The sequence below is a fragment of the Carcharodon carcharias genome, chromosome 6 (assembly GCF_017639515.1).
Source record: "Carcharodon carcharias isolate sCarCar2 chromosome 6, sCarCar2.pri, whole genome shotgun sequence".
NCBI lineage: Eukaryota > Metazoa > Chordata > Chondrichthyes > Lamniformes > Lamnidae > Carcharodon > Carcharodon carcharias.
Window position 1 is genome coordinate 109,879,006 of NC_054472.1, and position 24,485 is coordinate 109,903,490.

At 41.8% G+C, this 24,485-nt stretch overlaps 1 protein-coding gene across 1 annotated transcript in view; it reads right to left on the reverse strand.

Annotated features, from left to right (window-relative positions):
* Positions 1-1,856: 1,856 nt before the first annotated feature.
* The window catches only part of LOC121278820 (chloride channel protein C-like), a 320,150-nt gene continuing 297,521 nt past the window's right edge, over positions 1,857-24,485 (reverse strand). The window contains exons 13-16 of the mRNA XM_041189274.1: positions 16,324-16,503; positions 11,217-11,310; positions 7,292-7,384; positions 1,857-2,104 (exon numbers count right to left, since the gene is read on the reverse strand). Of these exons, the coding sequence (XP_041045208.1) occupies positions 1,886-2,104; positions 7,292-7,384; positions 11,217-11,310; positions 16,324-16,503 (586 nt within the window). The 3' untranslated portion in view covers positions 1,857-1,885. The remainder of the gene's footprint in view (positions 2,105-7,291; positions 7,385-11,216; positions 11,311-16,323; positions 16,504-24,485) is intronic.

Consider the following 24,485-nt stretch of genomic DNA (forward strand, 5'->3'; position numbering starts at 1 on the left):
GTCGGGGTTTGTCCAGGTGTCGGGGGTGGGTAATCAGGTGGTCAGGAGGGGTGCTCAAAAGGTACTCAGGGTCGGGGGTTAGTTGGGGGTCCAGGGGGCTAGTCGGGAGGTCAGGGAGGTTGAGGGGAGAACCAAGGGTTGGGGCGGTCATGGGGTAGTCAGGGTGTCAATGTGAGTGATTGGATGGGGGTCAGTTGTGTAGTAACCCAGGAGTTTGACTAGGCTTTTTCTGTCTAACTTTTCCCAGGTAGCCATTCAGGTAAGCCCCACAGAACTGTCCGTAGCCTCCGACTCAGAGTTGGAGACATTTGTGGCAGGTGACAGCGAGTAGGGGAATTGCCCATCAGAAGTTAAAGCTTCCTGGGCATTTCCCACAGAGGTCAGCACATCGGGACTTCCACAGGATCCCAACGCATATCTTGGGCCATTCATCCATCTCCAATGATCCATAGAATGGAAGATTTGGGCCATGGTTTCCTCCAATACAGCCCAGCTAGTGTGTGCCATATCATTGTGATTTGCTGCATGCTGCCTAACTTTGCTTTGCAGCAGTCAACAAGTGGATCCATCACTTGGTCCCGGCCTTCAAAAAGATGATGAAGGCACCACAGATGACACTAAAAATAGTGAGTGAGTGAGAAGGCATAAATACCAGCCTACACAGCCAGAGTTCTTTGGTAGTAACTGGTTTTAGAGTGCTTCACTGAACAATCCCTCTCCCACACATGTTAACAGCCATGCCCAATGTCTCTTCCATCCTTTCACCCTGCCCAAAGACTAAGATTACAGGGACATTGCTATTACAGCAATATACTGCACACAAAGTATTCAAAACAGGCTATCATTTTAATGATTTGCACAAATTCCTACAAACTAATTATCCCCAAGTGCTAACCCAAAGTACCTTTCTTGACTGGCAGTCATCCTAATTTTTTGGTAATAGTGCATTAATTGAAATATTTGTTTCATTTCTTAATATAATTTCACATTAAAAATTAAGCACAATTTCATATTACTTTCCATTTTCATAATTTAACAAAATGTTTATTAAATATAATGAAGCAAATTAATAAAAGTTAATGTAAAACAGCAAAGCAGATCATAAAGTATAGATACTTTAGAATGGAACTAACTATATATTTAAAACTTGATTACCATAATGCATGGATTTTGTTTTACACCATAGCAACATGTAAATTTAATAAATTAAAAAGGAAAGGTCACACCAAAATGTGCATGATTAAGGTAGTTTCTGGTTTAAAAGCTTTATTTTTTTGATATTTAAGGCAAAATATTCCTATGTTAAATCACTTCTTGGGCTAAAACTCTATTAAGTATTTATCCCAGATAATTGTACAACAATTATAGAAACCTGAGGACTAAGAATGAGGGCACTGTCCATGCTGTTATTTTCGCAAAAAAACTTTAAACTCATTGCTAATCTACAACAAATCATATGCAAAAGTTGCAATCCACTCAAATCAAGAGACGAGACGCATACATGTGAATTAACATATGCGGGAAGTTGGCCATTAGTTGAATTTATATAGCTAACACTTGTGAAAAATTTGAACACACAGGAAATTGATTGCAATTCCTCTTTATAAGGCTGGTAAAGAGACATCCCATGCTGTGGAATCTCCCTAAGTGACATCACTCTAATAAACAACTGCTCAAAATGGATGTTGACAAGGCTATTTGGAGAAGCCCTGAAAATGAAGATTATTACAAAGCAAAATTGAAAAACAGAGATTCGAATCTGTGAGTGTGCTCTACGGACAACTTATCAAAAACAATTCATGCAGTTATAGTTACTTTCCCTTCTTAATGAGGTTTGTGTTCTACACAGATAGGATAATATGTGAAAATTTCCACCAGAAAACTTTTATCTTCTATCATTGTCTGATTCCAAATTCTCAGATTGAAAAAGTTTCTCTTCAAGTCGGAACGCCATCAGATCTTTCCGTGTAATGATGCCAAGGACACGGTTTCTCAAATCAACAACAGTCAAATGTCGAAGTCCCAGTGTTCGAAAAATGATGTAAGTTCGTTGGAGAGAAAAATTGGCGTGGACTGTCATTGCTGATTGGTTGATGTATGGTTTCTATAGGCAATAGACAAAAGAGCTGAGGAACACTGACTACTGACCATTCTCAACAAAAGACAGATATCTTCAGATAACAAAAGTTAACTAAACAAATTATCAAATTGAAAACAATCATTCTTTATAGTTAGTGGTATTCTTAAAGAGGTGGTTTAACATCAGATTAATTTTTTTGTATAAGATAATATCAGACCAAAGCTATCCAAAATCATCACACATTAAACAAAACACTATATAAAGCCTATACATAATTCCATGCCCTGTAACCATGAACAGCTCTGGCCTCCATATTACAAAATGGTTATAGAGACACTGGCAAAGGTGCAAAAAAAGATTTACGAGAATTATACCAGAACTGAGGGGTTTTATCTATCAGGAAAGAATGGTCTGGCAGGAGCTCTTTTCTCCAAAGAAGAAAGGCTGATTGATGACCGAATATAGGTCTCAAGATTGTGAAATGATTTTATAGGATAGATGTAGAAAAAATGTTTGCACTTGTGGGTGAAAGCAGAACAATCCAGTGGCCATAAATATAATGTGGTTACTAATAAATCCAATAGGGAATTCAAGAGAAACTTCTTTACCCAGAAGGCATTTAGAATGTGGAGCTCACTAACATGGGGAACAGTTGAGATGAGTAACATAGATGCATTCAAGAGAAAGCTAGATAAGCACATGAAAGAGAAAAAAAATAGAAGAATATATTGATAGATTTAGATGAAGAGGGATGGGAGGAGCCATAGACCAGTTGAGACAAAAGGCCAAAACAAAAACAGAATTACTTGGAAAAACTCAGCAGGTCTGGCAGCATTGGCGGAGAAGAAAAAAGTTGACGTTTCGAGTCCTCATGACCCTTTGACAGAACTGAAGGGTCATGAGGACTCGAAACGTCAACTCTTTTCTTCTCCACCGATGCTGCCAGACCTGCTGAGTTTTTCCAGGTAATTCTGTTTTTGTTTTGGATTTCTAGCATCCGCAGTTTTTGTTTTTATCTCTGTGACAAAAGGCCTGTTTCGCTGGTGCAAATGTGTTGTAATGATGCAAACTATGAACAATTGAGCTATTGATAGCTGTTAACAGAGAGGCTGAGCCATTTGACAGGAGAAATTGGATAACCCCCACAAACGGGCACAGGATTACAGTGCTTGATTAAATTATGATTACAATGCAGCCAGGATGCCAATTTAGTGTTTCCTGTGCACTGCCATGATCTCCATGTGCAAACAGTGATTCTCACGTTGTTCATTGGCAGCACGCATCAGTTGGGGGGCAATATCCTGAGTGTCTAGCATTACTTAAAAATAGCCTGCATCTCTTAAAGGGAAGTGCATTTTGATTGCTCAAGGTGCTGAGATCATTAGGAGTTACTCTACAATCAACAATGGTTGAAGATAGGAAAGCAAAGGCTTTTGAATGCAATGCTAAAAGTCTTTTTTGAATTCATTTATGGGATTTGGGCAACGCTGGCTAGGCCAGCTTTTATTGCCCATCAATAATTGCCCTTGAGAAGGTGGTGGTGAGCTGCCTTCCTGAACCGCTGCAGTTCCTGCAGTGTAGGTATACCTGCAGTGCTGTTAAGGAGGGAGTTCTAGGATTTTGACCCAGTGACAGTGGAGGAATGGGAATATATTTCCAAGTCAGAATGGTGTGTGGCTTGGAGAGGAACTCCCAACTGATGGTGTTCCCATCTATCTGCTGCCCTTTTCCTTCTGGATGGTAGTGGTCCTGGGTTAGGAAGGTGCTGCCTAAGGAGCCTTGGTGAGTTTCTGCAGTGCATCTTGTAGATGGTGCACACTGCTGCTATTGTTCATCAGTGGTGGAGGAAGTGAATGTCTGTGGATGTGTTGCCAATCAAGCGGGCTGCTTTGTCCTGACAGTGTCAAGCTTCTTGAGTTTGTTGGAGCTGCACTCATCTAGGCAAGTGGGGAGTATTCCATCACACTCCTGACTTGTGCCTTGTAGATGGTGGACAGGCTTTGGGGAGTCAGGAGGTGAGTTACTTGCTGCATGATTCCTAGCCTCTTGTAGCCACGGTATTTATATGGCTAGTGCAGTTCAGTTTCTGGTCAATGGTAACCCTCAGGATGTAGATAGTGGGGGATTCTGCCAGGTAACTGGCTATCAAAGGATGATAGTTAGATTCTCCCTTGCTGGAGATGGTCATTGCCTGGTATTTGGGTGGCGTGAATGTTACTTGCTACTTGTTCAGGTCTTGCTACATTTGAATATGGATTGCTTCAGTATCTGAGGAGTTGTGAATGGTTCTGAACATTGCGCAATCATCAGCGAACATCCCCACTTCTGACCTTATGATGGAAGAAAAGTCATTGATGAAGAAGCTGAAGATGGTTGGGTCTAGGACACTACCCTAAGGAACTCCTGAGTGATATCCTGGAACTGAGATGATTAACCGCCGACAACCACAACCATCTTCCTTTGTTCTAAGTATAACTCCAACCAGCAGAGAATTTTCCCCCTAATTCCCATCGACTTCAGTTTTGCTCGGGTTCCTTGATGCCACACTTGGTCAAATGCTGCCTTGACATCAAGTGCAGAGGAAATGTGTCTTGTATCCAGAGAACCATCCAGGCACTTGCTTATGAGGCAGAGGCAAAAAATAGCCATATGAGTTCAATGTCAGGTGTATAACTCCAAATACATGGATACAGTGCAGGAAAAAGTTCAGGTATGAGAATTGGTCACAAAGCACCATCTTCCCTCTGCTGAGTACATTTCTCCACCTCCTTCTCCTTCTACTTCCAGTAAATTGTCATGCTCTGTGTGACCTCTGTTCATTCTCACAGTCATATTTAATTCAAAAGGCAGTTCTATCAGGCTACTCATGTCTGGCATCAACTAATCCTTGCAGAAGTCTTTAATTTGCTAAAAGTTCTTCAGCACCTGCCATGCCACTTAGTTTAACCAACTAGGAAAAACAACCAAAATGTAGAATTGCTACAACAGCCAGAAAAAATAAACTAGCAACTAACCTGCAAGTAGTTGATGATCCCTTTAAATAACATTGGTGGTAGGACCTTCATGCCATTTAACAGCTTATTCAGGGGTTAAGACAGAGCTTAGCCTGGAGTGTGGAACTCAAAACAACAGCACTAGTGTCAAATCAGTGGGACACTGATTAATATCATGATCTTCCTGTTCTGTATGCTGCTGGTAGACACTAGGGCCAGACTTTTTCAGCCCCTGGCAGGGTTTACCCCATGGCAGGGCCTGTGAGCTACTGAAATGTCCATTCACATTGGCGGGACTGGAAGATCCTACCGCATGACAGGCTGGAAAGTTCTGGCCTAAGTGTGGGTGTGCAAACACCTTTATGAAGATGCTATCTGCTGTACTTCCCATCAAAAGTTTGCACGTGTGTCAAAAATGCCATTTCCAACACTTTGGCGGGGGCCTTTTAGTGCCCAATAAACCGGCACTACAGAGCCCAATTCCACCACCTTAACATCAAGCTATCTAGCAGATCACTATAACAAAGTGCAATGAGAACTCCAGAGTCCTATAAAATGGATTAAATACCCCCACCTGTAAACGCAGGGTTTTCTCAAGCTTTCTGGAAAGCAATCAAATATAACTGGAAACTGCTATCTAATTGACATTCCTTTTAATACAGCCAATTAAGATCCAACATTCAGAATCAAAACATTAAGAAATAATTATACATCTGCATACACAGAAGACAGGAAGAAATTGTTGAAGTCCTATACATGTAGAAAGAAAGTTTTTTCACCTTTGCTGTTGAATTGTGATAACTTTATAGTATGGGCACTAGTGAAATCAAATCTTGGATGAGAAAGCTCATGACAAAAGGACTAACAGCAAAGAAAAATATTTATCAGTGAAAAGTTTATAACCAAAACTGTGATTAGATACATATCTCATAATAAGCATGAGGAATAAAGTTGAACAATGGGAAATATTTACGAGTTCTCGCAAAACTGAACACTTTTTATTTTCCATTCCAAACCATTCAGATGTAATTACTGCTAAACACAAAGTTGGTTCAATTTGCTGCCTTGGATCTTCATTAGCAGTAGTAAAATTCCATTGTCATTATCAAATAGTGAGCTATATTTACTCTTCTTAATTGGATTTCTAAGAGGAACCAGGAAGGTTACAATGAGGCCTATGAAATGTGCAACATTCAGATTTCCATTCAATTAGAAACCAGAGGCAATCAGAAAAGACAAAGGAATGGGTTCCATTGAAACATTCAGAGCAAATGTGCATTCAATTTGTGTCTTGTGGACGATAACCATTTCAGTCTAGACCCAATCTGATAATCAAAGCTGAACACTGGATTCTGGATTCAGCAATGGCGGAATTTTATGGACCTGTCGCGGGGGGACTGGACCATAAAATGCAGCAAGCCATTCAAAACTCCATTTACTTCGGTGGTACTGTAAAATCCTGCCAGCGTAAAATTCAGCCCCAAGATTAATGATGGGAGCTCTGTACCTGAATTATTTTATTCCATCCAACTCATCAACATGCCCAGTGGGGCATGCATCTTATACATTTAATATTCATAGTTATAACATTTTCAGGGGAAAGATAGAAACATGGGGGCTGAAGTGGTTATGTTAATAAAGGATTCTATCACAGCCTTAGAACATAAGGATGTCCATTGAGTTGTAATAGTATCGAATCTTTATAGATAGAATTAAGAAATCAAAAGGGAAATCATACTGTGCTCAATGAGCATTATAAGCTCCAAAGAGTAGAAAGGAAATTGAGGGAGTAAGCTGTAGACAGTTCAGAGAATATGTAAGGGTAATAATATTAGAATGATTTAACTATCCCATAATAGACTGAAATAAAGGTAATGCAAGCAGTCATAGTGGAGTATGCAGGAATTTATTATAAGCAAGTCAGGTGTTTCCACAAGAACTACACCAATTAAGATTTTCAACACTTATAAAGTGAAAATTTAGATCTTGGCATTCAAGATATTCTTTTGCTTGAAGTATAGTACCTAATAAAGGTAGGCCCTTAAACTTCACAGGACCATTAGGAATTTCTGTGAGAAGAACCCACTGGAAAACAACAGGCAAATGATTCAGCTACTGCTTATATAAAATCCTGTTGCTTATGCAAAATGCTAAATAAACAACAGCATAGAGCCAACACGCTGATTGCAGATTTTTGGACAATTGACTCACTGCTTACCAAATTGACATAGTGGTCCTCATATCGGTTATCAGTCCTATACTTATTCAGGAGAAGATTTAGCTTTGTTGAGTTTAGCAACTTGACTGATACCTATTAATAAATTACAAAGAATAAGACTTAGAATACTAAACAACAACTTGCATTTATATAGAGCCTTTAACATAATAAAACATCCCAAAGTACTGCTCATGAGTGTTATCAAACAAAATTTGACATTGAGCCAGGTAAGACCTTTTAGGACATTACTAAAGAGGTCAGTTTTAAGTAAGGCCTTCAAGCCAGAGAGATGAAGAGACAGGGAGATTTAAGGAGGAAATTCCAGAACTTAGAGTTTTGGATAGCCTCATGTTTAAGGAGAGTGAAAGATAGGAGGTCAGCCAGGAGTGCATTGGAATAGTTAAGTCTAGAAGTAATAAAGGCCTTAATGAGGGTTTCAGCAGCAGTTGTGCTGAGGCAGGGTCAGACTCAGGTGACATTATGGAAGTGGAAATAGGTGACCTTAATGATGGAATGGGAAAGTGCTCAGAAGCTTATCTCAGGATTAAGTATGACAACAAGGTTGCCATCAGTCTGGCTCAGCCTCAGGCATTTGCCAGGGAAAGGGATGGAGTCAGTGGCTCGGGAACAAAGTTTGTAGCAGGGACAATGTCTTTGTTCTTCCCAATATTTAGCTGGAGAAATATTCTGCTCATCCAGTATTGGAAATCAAACAAGCAGTCTGATCATTGAAAGGCATTGGAAGAGTTCAGAAAGGTGATGGTGAGGTGGAGCTGAATGTCATCAGTGCACATGTAGAAACTGACATTGCAGGCCTGATTTTGGCTACAGAGGCAGGTAGCTCATTGGGAAACTTCCCTACTCGCTGGACCCACCTTGGTAAAAATACCTGGAAAAAGGGTAATTTTCATTCCGGGGGGCGGGGAAGCCTGTGGGGACTAGATGCAGGGTAGAGTCAGGTCCACCAAAGCAGAGTGTAAGCGGCCAGAGGGGTGGGCAAGTTCTGAGGCAGGCTGACTAAATAACCCAGCTCAGTTCTTTCGTTGCTTTAAGAGTTGTTAAACTGTTAGCCCTCTTCCCTCACACTCCCTCGCCCCAAACCCCCCCACCATCCAAGGTCCCTCATACCCTCCATGCCAACAATGACAATTCATGTGCAACACCCATCCCCCAATGATCCATTATACATTCCATGCCAACTCCATAGCCATTCATCCAGGATCCATCATGGGCAGACCTCAGGAGAACTTAAAAAATACATTTATATAACCTTATACAGCTCTCACTCCTACAGTCTTGATAGTGAAAAATTCCCATTCATAAAGCCCATTCAAGTTCTTAAATCTCCTCAAGTAGTTAATCTCCAATAAAAACAAACTTCTATTTGGATTTTTTTTATCCATTTACACATTCATGAGATGTGGGCATCACTGACCATGCTAGCATTTATTGCCCATCCCTAATTGGCCTTGTTCAGAGAGCATTTTAACAGTCAACCACATTGCTGTAGATCTGGAGTCACATGTAGGCCAGATCAGGTAAGGACAGCAGATTTCCTTTCCTAAAAGACATTAGTGAACCAGATGGGTTTTTACGACAATCGGCAATGGTTTTGTGCATATCATCAGACTTTTAATTCCAGATTTTTATTGATTCAAATTTCACCATCTGCCATGGTGGGATTTGAAACCAGGTCCCCAGAGCATTGCCCTGGGTCTCTAGAATACTAGTCCAGTGACAACACCACTATGCCACCACCTCTCCTAAAATCCACATCAAAGATAGCTAATCCTTTAATAGACTCTTTAAACTGTCAATCAAACTGTGAACTCAGAACTTTCTGCTGACATCTTTGGTCAGAGTTTCCTTGGTCTCATGCTCTCTTAACTTTGATGCCTGGTAAGTGCATTGAATTGGTAGCACTATTATTAACTGAGGCATTGAATTTGGTAGGCCCAGCAGCATAGGACTGCAGTACTGTTTCTTTATTTACTTCAATGCAACCACACAACTTAAAGCGAATCCATAATTCAGCTTTAGGGTGAATTATTGTGGAATGATGCTGAATTGGGGATAGCTGAGAACAACTGATATTCTAAATGGCATATAAAAGCAAATATGTAAGACAGGAAGTTGTTAGAAGACAGCTTAAAAATCAAAAATAAGTAGGTGTCTGGCTATGGTAACATACAAATGAACTACTGTTTCCTCAGATCAGTGAACATTTTCTATATGAATGGAAATATTGAGAGAAAGCATAGGTTTGTTTTCTAATAATGGCCCTTTTCTGAACTGACAGCCAGCATGGAGAATGACTTGTCTACTTTGCCCGTCATCCTTTCCATTATACACTCCAGCCGTCCTCATGTACGAGCCCCTCCTTTGCAAATAAAAGTGGTAGAGTCCACTTCACTGGGCACAGGAACAGGGAAAGAGAAATTCTGAAATCTTTATCTTTGCTGAAACATGGCTTCAAAAGATTTAGCAACCTAGGGCCCTCTAAAGTAAAAATATAAATGTGCTGCATGTGACCCGTAGGTTCACTCAGGCTTTTAACTTCTGCAATAAGTTTCCTCCTCTCCCCTTCCCAGTATTTCACTCACATGTTACATGAGGAATATGTTTTTGGTCCACCAAAATGAGCTGATCCTGTGAATCCTGACATGATAGAAGTGTAATTCATGAGTGGGCAGAGTGTTGATCTGTGAGAGTTATTGCAGCACAGGCAACACTGCAGATTTTCAGCCCCAGTATCTGCAGATGCACTGTTCAAACACTGGGCATTGATATATGAACACAAATCAGAATCACATTCAAATACAGAATACATAAGGTATCCATTAGGTATTATTAGTGAGGGAATGGGCCTAATGCCCAAGGGTTGCTATCATGTTTCCTGTAGTTCATGTGTACAGATTAAGTAAATAACTCTCTTGTGTTGGCCTACACACTGCACCTAATGATAACCATTCTGGCTCATACTCTCCTAGCCATTTAGGTCAGAGTAATAAAAAAGTATGTGATGTAAGTCACAGTTCAATGCAACTGTTAAGTCATTTAAGAATACAGTTATGGTTATAGACCCAATAATTTATCCTGCAGCATATGAATTAAATTGCTATTGAAAACATGCTTAATTTTTAAGAACGTTTCAATGCAGTAGCCTAGAAATTGCTATCAGCAAACCCCTTCATGCCACCAGCAGATTTGCAAAAGTGCCCAGCAGTTCATTGTGTTCTGTTATGATCACTTCTCATTGGTTTCCACGTTAAGGACATTATGTGTCATTTAAAGCATGTATGACCCTCGTTATCATTGTCAGTTCTTGTGTAATTGTTCATTAAAGGACCAGTGTAGTAAATTGTAGTCTTCAAGCCTCCTACATTCCCTATGAAAGGTGCATTGTAGCTGAGACAAGTTGTTACCTGGGATGTTGGGGTTCAAAAGGAAGTTGGATTTCTCTTTTGGAAATCTAATGACAGTTTTCAGTCCTCCCCAAGTAGTTAGCTTGATAGAGGGCAATGACAGAAAAGGGCTGCCAGGGATGTATATATATATGTACAGTCCACATCTATTGTTATGCCACCTATCACATCTACAAATCTGAAAAGTGTTATATCTAGGTCTTTCCTGTGGCAGTATCTCCCCCACACCATCCCTTTCTCCTTAAAATCCCAAATCCCCAAGTGAACTCTGCACGCTGGCCGGATGCAATCCCATCACAGTTCTGGTGTCTGTGGGTAGCATTTGGGCTGTGTGACATTCTGCCACTTACTGCCTGGAACAAGTGGGGTGTTGATTGGCTAGATCTAAATGAGGCCCAGGAGTTAAAATTAAGGCACCCAGAAGTTGGGTTCATGAGACAAATCAGCACTGGAAAAGATGAACGTTATTACTTCCTCTGATCACTCCAGGTAAACCTCACCTCATTGTAGTCCATCTGAGCATGTTGTTTGTAGCTCCCCTCATTTTGGGTTTCAAAAAGTATTTCATTTTCCAAGATTCTACAAAGTTCCAACCTAATCCCAAAATAAATTAAAGCATAAGTTAGAATTCAAGAATTAGAAGTAGTTAATACAAACAGCAAATGCTTGAAATATATAGCAGATCTATTAGCATCTGTAAAGAGAAAAGATGGGTTAATGATTCTGGAGTAGATCTTTCATCAGAGTTTCTTTGTTTATTGTTCTCGCCAAATTGAAGATGTCACCAATGCAAAATGGAAGATTCATCTGCTTTATTTGCACCCAGTGTTAGCACCAAGCATCCCTATATCAGATGCTGTACAAGTTGATGAAGAGTAAACCACCCCCTGCACTGCTGCAACAATAGGAACCCCTTTACCCTGAGTCCTCATAACAGTAAACTGGATATCCAGCAGCAAGAGTTGCTAAGAACACAAGAACATGACCAGATGTCATATGGCCCACTGAACCTTTTCCACTATTCACATCTATGTCACATTCCCACCCTATCACCATATCTATTGATTCCCTTAGTGTCCAGAAACCTTGTTGGCCCTGAGATTGCTGCTGTCCCATTGTTGGTGCCTGGGTCTCCCTCCTTCTCTGCTGCTCCTCCTCCTCAATAGGGGTCCTGAAGCCTGGGTGGATGAGGCCTATGATAGGTGGCCTTACTCTTGATGCAAGGCATTATTTGCAGACAACCCCCAACTTTCCCTCACTCTTTTCTTTGGTGTAAGCTCCATTGCTCCAATGACCACTTGGCCACAGGCCCCCACAGTACTGACACCTTGTCCCCCCTCCTGCCTTCAGTTGCCAGTGCCCATGCTGCTCCACCCTCCTATGCAATCCTGTCAGAGAGACTCAGTACTGAGCTCACCCTTGCTTTCCACCTCCTTTAACCCAGCAAGGCTCTGAAGCCCATGTTTAACATGCACCATTAGTAAAATTTAAAAAGCACCGTAAAATTACAGTCAATTACAGCCTGTTAAGTAGCAATTAAGCCTTCCCTCCTTGTCAATATACAAAGGCTACCCTCCATGTCGGCTGCCATCTGTAAAATGCTGAAACAATGTTTGAAGAATTTGGACTTTGGGTTTGATGTCTTCTGTTCTGATTTTAAGACACCACACCCACAGCCAAGTCCAAACGGTCCCTTAAAATTCTGGCTGTTAGCTCTATTTCTCTCTCTACAGATACTGCCAGACTGGCTGAGTATTTCTAGCATTTTCTGTTTCTTGTTTTAAAACATATTATTTAAAAATATGCTGAATTTTGATCATTATGGAGAAATTTGACATTCCACAAATTTAAATTTGCTTTTCAGGGCCAATGAGGATGCTTAACAGTATATTTGTGAAGTTAGTTACACATCATTCAACAAGATGAAGCTTTTTGAGGTTTTTACCATGAGATTAACAGCATAAAAGTGGAAGTTTTTATCTATTCACTAATTGTTTAGGGATTGCTCACTGGGAGAATCTCAATAATGCACCCTAGGAGCAGCGTAGAATCACTGACAGCAAATATAGATCCCCATGTTATTCTGTGCAGGTGCAGACTTCTGAAGTCACTGTCAGTTTGAGTGGAGTAGTGACAGTGAATGCTGAAAGCTTCATTGTCATTATCACCACAAAATCCAGCCCATTGTTTTGCAGGTTGGTTTTGAATTTGTCCCCCTTCAAGCTCAGGTTGTGTCCTCTGGTTCTGCTGTTCTGGACAAGTGAACTTGGCATTGCTTACACTATCTTGTTGCTTTAGAATCCTAAAAACAGCAAACATACCATCTCCTAATCTCCCTTTTCCTAAAAGAAAAGAAAGACGTGCATTTACATAGCACCTTTTAAAGCATGTCTCAAAGCACTTTATAGCCACTGGGGTACATTATGAAATGCAGTCGCTCTAGTAATGTGGGAAATGCGACAGCCAATTTGAACATTGTAAACTCCCACAAACAGCCATGGGATAATGACCAGCTAATTTTTTTTTGTGATGTTGATTGAGGTGTAAATATTGACCAAGACATCAGGGATAACTCCCTTGCTCTTCAAAATAGTGTCATGGGATCTTTTACGTCCACCAAAGCAGGCAGAAGGAGCCTCAGTTCAGTGTGTCATCTGAAAGATGGCAGCTCTGCCAGTGTAGCACTCCCTCAGTACTGCACTGGAGTGTGAGTGTAGATTTTTGTACTCACATCTGGAGTAGGGCTTGAGCCCAGGACTTTGTGACTCAGAGGTGAGAGTGCTCCTAACTGAGCCGTGGTTGACACTCTAACGGGGCTGTAGTGAAAACATGACAGGTTTGCAATATTCTGAAGTGATTTACATTAGTTCATTTTTATGAAAAGCAAATGAAAGTAAGCTTTTTGGAGGTAGTCCTGCTTTAATTTTAAGATAAAGATGTTATGCTATTCAGCAAAGAGCCCACAACCTAAATTTGTCTAAAAATGTATTTAGTCAATCCACTTCCACAATGCTTTCATGATTCCCCAGCCAGTGATATGGAATCAACGCACAGAGAAATGCCAACATTTGGTAGAGCTACGTTACGCCTCATGATTATTTTATGGGTGGTAATTTATGATCCCCCTACTGCAACACGATGAGTTTGGAGGTGGAGATGGCATTAAATTGGGCGGGATGGTGGTGGATGGGGACCCCGGGTCATTCCCGCCTCCAATCAATTATGTCAGTGGCAGGAAGGTCCATGAATGGCCTTCCTGCCCCTTTGCCAATTGAGGCCCTTAAGCAGCCAAAAAGTAACCACTTAAGGGCCTCAGCCCGGTGCTGCTGGTATTAACCTAGTGGCTGTCGGGGGGCTCACCACACAGGGACCGTAACAAGCAAACCTGGGCGAGTTACTTGTGGTCTTCCAGGGAGGGGGTCATCACTTAAAGGCATTCACTACCTGCACGACGGACCTAGCATCAGGAAGGCAGTGGTGGGGGGGGTGGTGGGTGGGTGGGTGGGGGGGGGTGTGCGGTGGGGGGAGTGCCGCTGTGAGCCAACCCCTACCCTTGCGGCTAATCCACCAGACCCTTCTCCCCCAACTCCATGAAACTCCTTCCCCTATCACTTACCTCGAGCCTGGGTCACGCTGCAATCCTGAGCCTCAGGTAAATGTTGTTTCATTCCACTACCTCCCCCGTGGCACTGCTGAGCAAAGGAGATGTCAGCCTCTGATTTGCCTGCAGCGCTCAACAGGCAGGACTTGCCACCCCCAGGGTCCTTGATCCTGGGTAAGGCCCACCAATGGCCTGTTAATTGCCTGATTGGCTCATCTTTCAGTAGGCCGGTCCCAAAGGAGGCAACATGGGTCTCTCACCAGGTTTCCAATGGCAGCTGAGACGCCGCCATCTCCATAAAATACCTCCTTATGATTCGATAGTTCACTTTTTCTGATTCAGTTGTATTACTCCGAAGAGAAGGAAAACCTTTGGATGTGACCAATGATCCATCTATCTGGACATTAAAGATCCCAATGCATTACTTGAATAGCAGGAGTTTGTCTGGTATCCTGGCCGGCATTTTACCTTCACTATATCATGTTGCTGATGTTGGTTGGGAATTGTTAGTACAGAATGACTGCTATTTTCCCTACTGAACAACATAACAATGTACTTCAAAACAAAAAGGAATTTATTGTGGAAGTAATTTGAAACATTTTGATGACATAACAAGGTGTTATATAAATGTGAGCATCTCTTTTTTTTAAGTTAAGAATCATTCTCAAACTTCTTATGTATCTCCTGATGACATCCACAGATGTCTCTCAGCTAAAGTTGGTAAATAGCAGGAAGAAATCAAGAAATGAGGAGTAAAATTAAAGAAGCCTTTCAAAAAACAGAAACCGTTGTCAGATGGTTAGTCAGAACATATGACTGGAATGAGTATCCACTACTAACTTATCTATTCCTGCATCAACTGCACATAGATTATGACAAGTTTAATTACATAAATTCAAATGGATTTCATTTTCAAACACAGCTGGGGGTTTTTGTGACCAGAGACCGATAATACGTCTTAATTATTTGTTTTTGTCTGCTTTTCCCTTATTTTGTTGGATTATCTTACACCATTCTTGTCCAGCTGGCAACGTGGCAAGACCTCTAATATATTTCTACAGTTTTCAAACAAACAACACAGCCAAAGCAATGCACTGGCTTATCTCAGCAGAAGCAAATGCAACTTTCACATATCCTCACAACCACTGAGGATTTTTATGCAGAATACTGAGAGGAAACTAACCAGCTCCCTATACATATTACTGAGAATGTGGTGGCTCACTTTATTCGGAGGTTAAAGCTATAGTCAGAGTTCTGTGAAATATTTGGTTAACGATTAATCCGAACTGCTACAAAATCATGGGGCAGAATTTTCCCCCATCAAGGGGGTAAGAGCAGGAGCGGGCGCAAGCAGGCTTGCCTCCGGTCGGCGCCCCTGATTGGGGGCACTTAAGGCCCGCCCGGCATGACGTTCACCAGGAAGCACTATGCGTCCCTGTGTGGGTGGGGGGGGGAGGAATTCCCTCAACCAAGAGTGCGCTCTTTCACGCATGTGCCCGAATGAGCGCACTCATCTCCCTGAGGCTAAGTGCTGCCTCAGGGAGATCGGCTCCAAATTTAAAAATGTTACAAAGACAAAGACAAATTTTTTTTTGACTTTTCCCCTCATGCGTCGGCGAGGGAGCCCCACCCCCCCCGCTCACCGACCTAAAGATCCTGGCCCATGAGATGTGACTGTTTCCTGTGAATTATTTTCATTTCATATCTTATATATAACTCTATTTTTAATATCACAAGTATTTGTTTAATCAAAAGTTCCTTTGGATAACTATGAGTTAAATTGAAATCATTCTTTTCCAGCCAATATGGTTTGGATTTAAATTTGCTCATGCATCATTATAAAACTGTTTGTTTCAACACTCCTGACAAGATGGTTACTACTACCAGCTGCTCAGTGGTTTCTTATTAGTCAAAGGTGCAAACCATCAGACTGATACTATTCATCAACATTCATTCATAACATTAAGTGACAAAACCAGTGGGGTTCTAGCACATAAATTGCTCACCTGGTGATGCTTCCTATAAATACTTCCTCATGGGCTTGTTCTAGTTGATAAATCACAGGGAATCCACCATGATTTGTCTCCAAGAGAAGTCCAGCCAGGGAAGGGACCTTTTCCCTCAGGTGAAGGACCTTTACTTGACGCTCCATGACATCTTTCGCTGCAAACAATTCCAAATTCAGCCTGTGAAAATGAAAAAGGAGGTCAGGTATAAATAAGCAACCTCGTTGTCATGGTTAACACATGTGACTGTTGTTGTTTATTAAAAGGAACTAGAAACCTGAAACCATCTGAATAGCTTAACATCAGACTGGCTCCAACAAACAACAGGAACATTTGTATTCTTTCAACTTATTTAGATAAAAACAACTTTGTAACATTTGTATAATTGACTGTCCATTTCTAATTGACTGTCTACTAGATTGGGTTTCATCTCTCCATATGCATATTGCAGGACGTCAGCTGTTAACATTAGCCCAGAACTTCCAGTCAGCTTTGATGCTGATTGCGTTGATACTGCCTGTGAAGATTTCAGCAATCTGACCATTTTACAATTTTTCAGCCAGGACTTCCGATCCCTGCTGAAGCATTAAAGTGTCAGCATAGACATCACCGGAGAAGATCGTCTGGTGCAACAAGAGATGGAAGAAGGGAGAATATTCCACTACAGTAGCTACCACATTCAGGTAAGTTTTAAAGGTCCAAATCTTTCAGTAAGTGAGTGAATTGGTGAATGGGTAAGATGAGTGAGTCAGCAATTCAGTCAGGTGGGTGAGTGAATGAGGTCGGTAAGGTGGGTCGTAGTTGGGTGGTTGGGGGTGTCATCAGAAAATCAAGGGCTAGTAGGGTCAGGTTTGTGGGATAATAGTGTCGGATCATGGGATAGCTGTGGGATAGTCATGTGGTCAGGGAGGGTGATTGGGAGAGTTGGTTGTAGTGCTCAGTTCAGTTACACTGGCTGTTCACTGAGTGAAACGAGCTATTAAACTGTGAAACGTTTCCAGGATAAGTAGACAGGTAAGTCCCATGTACCTGGCCCAGGTCTGCCCGCTGAGCTCACTGTCAGAGATATCGCAGATGGTTCTGGGCAGCACAAATCAGCCCATCGGAAGTTTAAACTTCACAGGCAATTACAGCACATGTGGCAGCATCAAGGCTCCCGCAGGGTCCTGCCGCACACCTCCCAACCTACATCCCATCTCTGGCAATCCAGAGACGTGAAGATTTAGGCCATTTTCACTATTAATTTTGAAATCGGAACACCACTTCATGACAGGAGTAAGCCCTTTGTAGCAATTGCATTTCTTTTGTACTCTTTTAGTATTCTTCAACAGATTATTCTATAGGGTCTGGAAATAAAAGCAACTATAATCACGCCAATTTGAATGCTTATCCAGACATAACAATAATGACAAGGTTAACCGACAATGCATCATTGACAAAGACTGAATGTACGACACTTTTATTAATTAGGTATTTGTAGAAGGGTGGCCAGGTTATGCTATTAATAATAGAGTTGATCTGCAGGCACATTTTTGGGTGGAAACATTAAGTTTATTTACAATATACTCAGCAGCAACTACACGTGTGTTTTTAACTCCAACTCTATCTCGCATTGACGGTCGAGATGGCCCAAGCTACTCTCCTATTGGTTACTGCAGGTCATGTGATCTGGCCTCACAAATATTACTCTTAAAGGTACATGACACTAAATTATTCCATAATACTACAGTATTGCTCTAGCTTGTTAAGTTTTGTCTATATTGGCATTAGAAGGGAAAATAATATTTTCCAATTGTGTTGTGGTAAAGTGAATATATAGAAAAGTTAATTTTTATGCTGAGGCAAATAAACTTGCAACAGTTGTGACAATTTTACTTGCTATCTGCACCATGTGATTAAGAGCCTGATTGCTCTTGCTTAGCCTAAAGACAAGGATCCAGATCTTCCATACTTGGGGAAGGTCGTATCCCAGAGATACCCTAGAAGATGCTCTGGGGACTCTGAGAAGTCCCTGCTGTAATATGTCTTTAAAGGACATCAGCATGACATCACTAGAAGAGAAATGTCATGTGATCAATTCTTTGTTTCATTTTTGCTTCAAACAGAGCACCGACACAGCCCTGATGCCTTAAAGCTTTAGACCTACGTATAACTGCTCTCATATGCCCAGTCTTAATAAATTACTCCACAACATGCTTGCAAAATCCCTTATGGGTGATTGGTGCTTTGTATCTTGTACAGTAAATAAGCCCAATGTATTACATCATTATAATAACATGACATGGTGATCAGCAGTGGTAAGGCTGGAGGCACAAGATTAACTACAGGTACGACATGGTAAATAGACTTAGATCATGCTACATGGTATGAGACAATCCTTGACATATTTGGCAGACCACAATAAAGTCACAGTATCGGAGAATGTTAAAAACGTAGTGTGGTCACTGTGAAGAAAAGCTTTGGAAACAGTGCTGAGCTAATGCTCAAATAAAGAGCTGGTAAGCAGACAGATCCCTGGTGGTGAGATTGCAGCGCACAGCCTGTCAATTCGGTGAGTGCAACAACACAGCAAGTAGACCAGCACTGGATTAGCTCAGTCAGGAAATGACCAGGGTGTGGGCTGGATCAGTGGCAAGGGAGGGTCAAACAAACAAAAAAATAAAAAAACTGTAATAAAAATCAAGCTAGAGAAGGTTGCAATTATAATGGGTGGCTTCGGGAGCTGCTGAACAATAAATTGAATAAAAAGCAAAGATGCCATTATTTAGTGGTGCGTTCCCACCACAACTCGTCTTCGTAGGAGGAGCTATGGAAAAACATGTGAAAGCCACTACATTGACATTTTTCCCAATTACTACTGAAGAAGGAAAGTCAGAGATATTGTCAGAATGTCCACAAAATTCTCCAGTTTAAATTGGGATGCAGCTGACCTACTATCTGAATTCAAAATGTTTAAACAACGTACAGAGATGTGGTTTCTTGATTCAGGCGTATCCAAACAAGCAAGCCATAAAAGTTCACCTAGCAATTGGGAATGAAGGTCTACACAGGCTGAAGATGTCAGGATTCTCAGCAGAAGAGCAAAAGGATCCTCAAAAGATATGGACTACATTGGAAGACAGGTTCAGAATCAGGTTAAACTCCATATTCATCAACTAGAGTTCTTGTCTTTTCAACAACAGCCTACAGAATCAATAGGCCACTTCGTCAGCAGATGCAGAGAAAAGAATACATACTATGATCTTTCAAACACAGAACTAACAGACAGAATTGTTGAGTTAGTGATCGCACCCATCCCTATGGAAGGATTCCAGAAAGATCTGCTAAACAAGGCCAAAACGTATAGCAGTAAAGAGCTACTCAAAGATGGACATAAGTGTGAAGTGATCCTTGCAGGTTGATGAAGCTTACAGATCCTAAGCACAAACCCAATTGCTGACACACTCACTAGAACACCCAAACCTAGCAAGACATGTGAAAGGTGTGGCCTTCAGCATGCACCAAGGAAATTCTCAGCTTTCCATCAATTTTGCAAGGCATGTGGCAGAAAGGGCCATTGGCAGCAGCAGTGCACCAGACCAAAGGCTGATGCAGCTACAAAGAGCTGTGCACTAATCCAAACAGACCATACACAACAGGTACCTTCCGGCAATAAGAATGACCGTTCACTATCCCATCAGAAACATACGCATGAGTCGACTGACAAACCAGAAAATGACGAAGTGCATGATAAGACAATAAGAACATAAGAACTAGGTACAGGAGTAGACCATTTGGCCCCTCGAGCCTGCTCCACCATTCAATAAGGTCATGGCTGATCTTGTGTTTCAATTTCCACATTCCCATCTAACCCCAATAACCTTTGATTCCCTTGCCTAACAAGAATCCATCTAGCTCTGCCTTAAAAATATTCAATGACCCCACCTCCACTGCCTTCTGAGGCAGAGAATTCCAAAGTCGCACAACCCTCTGAGAGAAAAAGTTTCTCCTCATCTCTGTCCTAAAAGGGCAACCCCTAATTTTAAAACAGTGCCCCCTAGTTCTATACTCACCCACAAGAGGAAACATCCTTTCAATGTCCACCTTGTCAAGGCTTTTCAGCATCTGTATACTTCAATCAAGTCACCCCTCACTCTTCTAAACAAGCCCACTCTGTCCAACCTTTCCTCATAAGACAACCCACTCATTCCAGGTATCAATCTAGTAAACCTCCTTTGAACCACCTCCAATGCATTTGCATCTTTTCTTAAATAAGGAGATCAAACCTGCACACAGTATTCGAGGTGTAGTCTCACCAATACCCTGTATAACCGAAGCATAGCATCCTTACTTTTATGTTCAATCCCTCATAATAAAGGATAGCATTCCATTAGCATCTTAATTACTTGTCGTACCTGCATACTAACTTTTTGTGACTCGTACTCGAACGTGTAGATTCTTCTGCACCTCAGAATTATGCAGCCGTCCTCCATCTAACTAATACTCTGCTTTTTTGTTTTTCCTGCCAAACTGAAGCAATGAGCAGTGAACGTATGCTTCACACTGTCAATCCCGTAGAAAACATAGATGTCGTCACACCAGAATCTTTACAACCTGATATTTTTGAACAACTTCATCACCAACACATGGGCATAGATCAGATGAGAAGGTTCACAAGAAAGACAGCCTATTGGCCAGTCCTGAACAATGACACTGAAAATGTCGTCAAGAAGTGTGAGGCATGTCTAGAGCCTATGCCAAGTCAGCACAATGAACTGTTGGTTCCATATAAAGTTCCTACCCATTCCTGGTCCAAAATTGCATCCAAACTCTTTCATGTCCACGGTACTAACTTCTTCATCATTCTCGACGACTTTACCAAGTACCCCATTATTCGACAATTATACAATATATCAAGCACAACTGGCATGCACAATCTACATGCTATTTTCAGTTTATTTGTTTATTTGGTGTGCCTGGAGAGTTCACTACAGGTAATAGTCTGCAATTTATTGGTAAGCCATTTCAAGATATGTGTGAGAAGTGGAATATCGATCACACTACTTCTCATTCCCCTAGATCTAACAGCCTAGCTGAATGAATGATTCACATTGTGAAATCCCTAATGCTCAAATATAGACAGACCAAGGAAGATTTACATATTGCAATGTTACATCTGAGAGCAACGCCTTGAAGTGCAACTATTCCATCATCAGCAGAGCTCATGTTTAGCAGACAAGTGCATACCAATTTATTTATTCTTATACCCATTCTACTCTCTCAGAAACTATAGAGCAACTTTTAAAACTACAAGAGAAGATGATTAATGTGCATGATAAAAATAGATACAGAATTGCCAAGTTTACAGTTGGAATAACTGTACTCATCCAGGATCCCACAGAACGTACATGCAACCAGCCAAGGTGACAAAGATTTGTTCGGAACCAAGGCCATATGAAGTAATTACACACAAAGGTGCAACAGTGATGTGTAACTGAGGACAAATCAGATCCATTCCAGCTCCTCTATCATTGTTCAGTACTATTGCATTTGGGACAAGTTCCAACAGGAACAACATCCAAGAATGACAATCCCACAGGTCTCTGTGAGCAATTAAAGACACCTCCAGACAAGGTAACCATTACAAAATCTGGGCATACCAGCAGATTACCTTTATGCTTTAGAGCAAGCTTCTTCAACTTTTTTGTGTGGGAGGCCCACATTGCCATCTTTTTATCACTCATGGGACCGATGAGCACATTTCCGTAAGATACATGAATTTCAAAAAGAAGTTGAGTATGAAGAAAAGAAACAACTTGCTGAGCAAAAATAAAGCAATGTCAAAGCAATAAATTAATGATTTTTTAAAAAGTGTAATTAATAAAAATGACCTTTAGACTGTAAGAGGGTGAGAGTGTGTGTGCCTGACTCACTCTCACCCACTGTGAGAGTGTGTGATAGTATGTGTTGGTGTGTTGGGGGGTGAGGGTGACTGAGAATCCTGAGACTGGGAGTAAGACAGGCACACACTCATTCACCCTCTCTCTCCCACACAGAACCATTCCCTTATGCACTCTGTCTCCCACACCCTCACTCTCTCGCTCCCTTGCTCCCACACACTCATTTACACTCACTCTCTCCCCCACACACACTCACTCACTCTCTCCAACACTCGGTCACTCTCTCCCACACACTCACACACAGACTCACTGGTGAGCCTATCAGCAACAAGCGCAGAAAAGGAATGGCCTGTGATTGGAGGAGTCGTCCCTTGCAAAATCTTGAATTTCACTTACCTGTCTTACTGGAATTTTGAACAGTGGCTCCAGGAGCCACACAGTGGGCTTCAGGGGCCACAGTGCAGCCTGCCGGTTGCCAGTTAGATGTGCCTGCTTTAAAAACTCATACGTTCATCAGTTCTATGCATTTACGTAATGGTAACTGAACGTGAACATGTATTGTAAATAGTTAGACTTCTTTGGATGGGGGCAAAAGTATCTCTAAAAAGAAAGGGGGACATTGTAATGTGCCTTTAAGGGATATCATCATGGCATTACTAGAAGGGAAATGTGTCATGTGATCCAGTCTGAATTTCACTTTTGCTTTGAGCAAAGCACACACACAGCCCCGATGTCTCAAAGCTTCATACCTGTGTATAACTGTTCTCATGTGCCTAGTCTTAATGAATGAACCCACAACATGTTTACCAATCCCTTATGAGCGATTGGTGTCATGTGTCTTATATTGTAACTAAGTCCAAGGCATTATATCATGATAACAATACGACAGTCCCCATGCAAGGACAGTACGGGAATTACCCAGGAAGTTTAAACTTTTGTTGAGCAATTACCCTGTGCCTGGAACCATCCGAAACACCGACTTAAATTGGAGACTTAGGATGGTTCCAACTCCCTTAGCAGAATAGTTACCCAGGAAAAGTGAGAAGGATTAAAACCACTTCTAACTCCTGGGTAACTATAGTACTGACGCCCACCCCACTCACCCCCCAACTACCCTCCTGAAACCCCGACTACCCTTCTCCATCCCTAACCTCTTAACCCATAATACCCTTACCTTACATTCTCTCCTGTTAAAGTGGCTGGTTCCTTTAAACTTACTGGTTTATGGCAGCTAGTGCCATGAAAAGAGGGTATGGCTTCACTTCCCCCAATGCTGGTGCCCTGCACAGAAAGGATTCCAAGAGAAGCTACACTGCATATTTCTCACCAGGCCTGTGTCAGAAGATTGGGCAAGAAACATGCAGTTCCAGACTTGAGTAAATAAAAAAGGAGCAGAGTGGCAATCTGACAGTGATTGACATTCCAAGTAAGTTCTGGGCCAAAATGTATGTTGAACGTTATGACCCTAATTTGTTGCTAATTTGATCACTTAAACTGTATCAAATGCAGATGATTTCTCACTCTGTTACCCTGATGGCTCTGAATGACCTGTAGCATTTACCTCCTGTACTCGAACTTCCACTGAGATCCATTGTTCACTCACTGCCAGCTCAAGGGACATCACCACTCATTCTTTCACACACACCCTCACATCTGCATCTGGCGTCATCTCCTCTGGAGACTGCTCCATCAGCCCTCACCCATCTTGGGGCCACTTGCACAGATCAACATGTGTTCCCACACACACATACTGGAATATCCCCTTCCCCAGTATAGCCCTCGCCCTGCAGCTTCTTCCCTGGCCTGAGGCCACTTCTCTGCCTTCCTGAAGTAAGCCCTAGTCCTGAAGCCATTGAAAAGCCATCCCTGCCTTACGGCTGGTCTGGTAGGTAGAGACCTACCTGTAAGCCTCCCTAAAAGTGATGTGGTGCTACCTGGCAAGCGTGGCACTGATGACCACTAGTGCTGCCTGAAGCAAGGTAGGCAAACAAACCTCAAAGACCTGAGCGAAGTGCAGCTCCTCAGGTGCGCATCCCTTATGTACAGTTGTGAAACATGTTGGCATGCAATGACGCCAATGTGCCCGGATGGTCCAGCATGGGATTATCATGAGGTGCTAAAGTATTGAAATTAGGTTCCCGACATGTGCCAATGAGAAACACAGCCCACCATTGACGTTTGGCGTGCTCTCACAACTACATAAAACCTATTTTTGGCCTTCTAACCATATTGTTCATTCACACTTGCCATGACACCCGCCATCAACTGGAATGGGCGATTCCA